The 4,316-nt window shown below is 39.8% G+C and overlaps 1 protein-coding gene and 1 long non-coding RNA gene across 2 annotated transcripts in view; one reads left to right on the forward strand and one right to left on the reverse strand.

The window, feature by feature from the left end:
- The window catches only part of LOC116685835 (uncharacterized), a 94,056-nt gene that overhangs the window by 75,996 nt on the left and 13,744 nt on the right, over nt 1-4,316 (forward strand). The window contains exon 5 of the mRNA XM_032510796.1: nt 3,545-3,634. Within this exon, the coding sequence (XP_032366687.1) occupies nt 3,545-3,634 (90 nt within the window). The remainder of the gene's footprint in view (nt 1-3,544; nt 3,635-4,316) is intronic.
- LOC116685840 (uncharacterized) overlaps nt 1-4,316 on the reverse strand; it is a 9,662-nt gene that overhangs the window by 2,181 nt on the left and 3,165 nt on the right. The gene's annotated exons all lie outside the window — the stretch shown is intronic.

The raw sequence follows: 4,316 nt of genomic DNA on the forward strand, positions 1-4,316 counted from the left end.
TTTTTTTATTCTGCATTTTCATGCAATCTTGCCCTTAATATGTCTACTAGAGATTGTGAGGTCATTATCCAGATAATTGCTCCCTGTGATCGGCACCTGCCTACGACAGCAAAGGTTCAGAGTTCAAAACCCTGTTGTTGCAAGAAGATCATAAATATATTAATCTAATCAGGCGTTGTACTGTGCACAACTGCCTTGCATAAGTTTACACACCCATGCTAAAATTGATTAAAAAGTGGAAGAAAAAATTCCCATAGAGGCAGGCACATTTTTATATTTTCTGCCTTCTTCTATGTGAATTTAACATAGGGCTGTGGGTACTTGTATACTTTTTTTTAATTAAGGCATTAAGCTCAATTTCCAAAAGATGTTCCAACCTTTTAGGATGTACAGTATCCTGATCCATAAAATAACTGGCCTTTAAAAATAAAAATCTGCCTGCCTCTATGGGAATTTAATATAGGGGGTGTATACTTATGTACCCTGTATTTTAACATAGGGGGGTGTATACTTATGCCCCTGTATATTAACATAGGGGGGTGTATACTTATGCCCCTGTATTTTAACATAGGGGGGTATACTTATGCCCCTGTATTTTAACAAAGGGGGGGTATACTTATGCCCCTGTATTTTAACATAGGGGGGGGTATACTTATGCCCGTATTTTAACATAGGGGGGTGTATACTTGTGGCCGTGTATATTAACAAGGGGGGTGTTTACTTATGCCCTCTGTATATTAACATAGGGGGGTGTATACTTATGCCCCTGTATATAAACATAGGGGGTGTATACTTATGCCCCTGTATTTTACTAGGGGGGTAACTAGCTCCTGGTAAATAACATAGGGGGGTGTATACTTATGCCCCTGTTATTTTAACATAGGGGGGTGTATACTTATGCCCCTGTATTTTAAAAATAGGGGGGTATAATACATGCCCCTGTATTTTAACATAGGGGGGTGTATACTATGCCCCTGTATTTTAACATAGGGGGGTGTATACTTATGCCCCTGTATTTACCATAGGGGGGGTACTTATGCCCGTATTAACATAGGGGGGTTGTATACTAAGCCCCTGTATTTTAAAACATAGGGGGGGTATACTAATGCCCCTGTATTTTAACATAGGGGGGTGTATACTAATGCCCCTTTTACTTTAAGGAAGAACATTTATTTAGTTTGAATACATTATTCATCCACAAGGAAAATTGGTGTCCTTATAAGGTTTTTAAATTAAGGCATTAAGATCAATTTCCAAAAGATGTTTTTTTTCATTTTATTTTTTTAGTGGGTGTGTAAACGAAGGCAACCCACTGTATCTGTCTGCATTAAGACACTTGATTCAAACAGTCGGTCCACTTCCACTTTAGGAAATTCGTCTTATTGAGTCGAAACGGACAAGAAGGACCTGTAGCTCAACAAAAAAATACGGGTTTTCAGAGCGAGAGGCTGTGTTTCGATCCCCCACACACCACCACGAATGTTTGGCACTTCTGCTGACAAAGCGCTCATGTATCAGCTTTTTCTCTCCTTTTCCTCTTCTCCACTCACAGCCTTTTCACAGCAAAAACACAAGGTTTCCATACAGCAAACATCCCAGAAAGTCAAATTCTTGGTCCAAAAAACATATATATCATATATCCAACGTTGACATTTGGGATTTGGACTCAAAGCGCTGTTTTCAGAAGTATATTGGATTTGGTAACCCTTCTAATCTATGTTGCTCCCACATTTCAAAAGCTTCTTTTTTTGTGTGACAGGCACACACAGATCTTTGATGTCCAAATCTTGTTTAGTAAGTGCTGAGTCAGGTTCATAATCAGGAAAAGTACAAATCAGATATGTTTGTGCATCATTTATTTTTGAGTGCTTGCTGCGGAAAGCTGTGTGTGTGTGTGTGTGTGTGTGTGTGTGTGTGTGTGTGTGTGTGTGTGTCTGAGTCTGCAGGCGGTCCCCCTCCCCGCTGGATGTTATGAACATGTGCCAGTTGAACTTGTCAAACAACATCTGCATCTACATCGCTAAGAACCGGAGTCATCTTCCCAGCTCTCGACTGTTTCCCTCGCCATCATATTATCTTTTCCACATATTGTCATATGTCAGAGTACAGATACGTGTCCGTCACAGGTTTCAGAGTCTATTATGTGGATAGGATGGAGCATGTGCAGTGAGCGGAGCATTGCACGGCTCGCTAAGGCAATCAGATCAATGTTAGGAGAAAGTGAGGGAGTGAGTGTGAATTTAGAGGCCACAGGGCTATATAACACATAGAAGACACACTGTACACACAATGGAAGACCTGCATAGTCTCGCAGTAAAATAGACATGACAGACTCTGGCAGCAGCAGTCACGCAGGTCAAGTAGCCTTGCAGTTGTCACGCTATCACACACACACACACACACACACACACACACAAGTGTGTCTCACTATCTTTGTGGGGACCAGTCATTGACATAATGCATTCCCTAGCCCCTTACCCTAACCTTAACCATCATACCTAAATGCCTAACCTAAACCCCCACCCCCACCCTAACCATAACCTAACTCTAACCCTGATCCTAAAACCAAGTCTTATTCCTCAAACAGCCCTTTAAAGTTATGGGGACCAGCATTTTGTCCCCACAAAGCTGTCAGGACCCCATAAGTATACTGTATTCCCAGTTTTCGGTCCCCACAAATGTAGTTAAACATAGTACACACACACTGGAAGTCTCTCTCCTTTTTTCTCTCACACTCTTGCTTCCATCTCCATCTGTCCATCCATCCTTATTTGACTGAAGCCAGTTATGTATTTATTAAAATGTTCTTTTTAATCAACACTTGTCTCTGTAAGCCCATTCTTCCCCCATGTGTGCACAGCACGGGTGTGTGTGGAAAGAGGGAACGAGGGAACGAGGGAGTGTGTGTGGAGTTTCTCTGCTTTGAATCGTGTTTGGAATCGCAAATCAAAGCATGTTACCAGTCAAACAGACTTAATTATCAAAGTTATGATGTACATACATTTAAAGAGGAGCAAATTGGAGTGTACACCATCTTCAAGTAAAATGCTTTCAAAGTACCTTGAATTTAAATAACACCAGAAAATATTCAAAAAGCTCTTTCAAAAGCAATAATTTACATTACAAATCAGCTAGTTTTATTTGGCCCACTTAGTTCCATAACCATCTGTCTTTCATTCCTGCTCCAGTGTCCAGTATTATTCAATCTTTTGTTCCATTTTTACTGTAATTTGCTGTTCTGAGAATTATGGAAAGAGTGATATAAATTAAACATTGTGCTATAAAAAAAAAGTCTGGCTAGAGACAACTTCTGGCTGCTTTTGAAAAATCGTACAGTAATGACTATAACCACAGTTGGGTCATAAATAATAAGCGTTCTGTTGTGTTTCTGCTGGGAGCCATCATGCCATAAAGTCAGCTTTCAGAGCGAGTAAATACAGTTGTTTGTGTTTGTCTATAATGCCGTTTTTTTTGCACGTTTTTTTTTAAATTTGCTGCCTGAGGTGCCCTGAGTCTCTGCTGATTCCTGTCTGTCTCGGTCTAGTCTCTTACAGGCTTCGCCCTGGTGGTGAGCAGTGACGGCATGGTTTTTTATGCCTCTTCAACCATCGTGGACTATCTTGGATTCCATCAGGTGAGTCTCAAACATATCTCATATACCATACTGTAACATGCTGCATGATGAGGGTTCAACGCTGTATGATGGAGATATAAACAGATCAGTGGGCGGTGTCATCCTCCAAGCTGCAATGCTTTCATTCCTCTGAAAAAGGAGTTGTGTTGCTCCCTCTTTAGTCAGCACTTCATCTTACCAACCTTTTATAATTATCAGGCTCATGTAACATGAATCCATGAAACTATTTCAGGAATTTAGGCTCCTGACCGCAACCACAGCCAATCTGAAAAATGCAAAAACAATGTTCATCAATTTCTTGTTCGGGTCATGTTGTCTCACATTCTAGGTAATATCAATGGATACGTCATACGCAATAAGTACATATAATAATCAATTGTGTTTACAGCACACATTGTTATCCCAAATGAGTTATCTTTACAAGAAAATTCACGGAACTTTTTAAGTTTTTACACAAGTTCAAGTTTTGTCAACACAGAGCGGGAAGTTGCTGCAAAAAAACATTACTTAACATAAGTTACTTTTGTTTTAATATAATAAATATGAAGCATTAAGCACACTTATCAAAACTATCAGTCATTCTTATAAATACGTTTTTTTTGTTATAACAGTATAGTTTTGAGGACAATGTATTTTTCCAACGTGGCCTGCATGGCTCTGAGCTGATCCATTTTTTGTGTTG

The sequence above is a fragment of the Etheostoma spectabile genome, unplaced genomic scaffold (genome assembly GCF_008692095.1).
Source record: "Etheostoma spectabile isolate EspeVRDwgs_2016 unplaced genomic scaffold, UIUC_Espe_1.0 scaffold272, whole genome shotgun sequence".
In the NCBI taxonomy this organism is placed as follows: domain Eukaryota; kingdom Metazoa; phylum Chordata; class Actinopteri; order Perciformes; family Percidae; genus Etheostoma; species Etheostoma spectabile.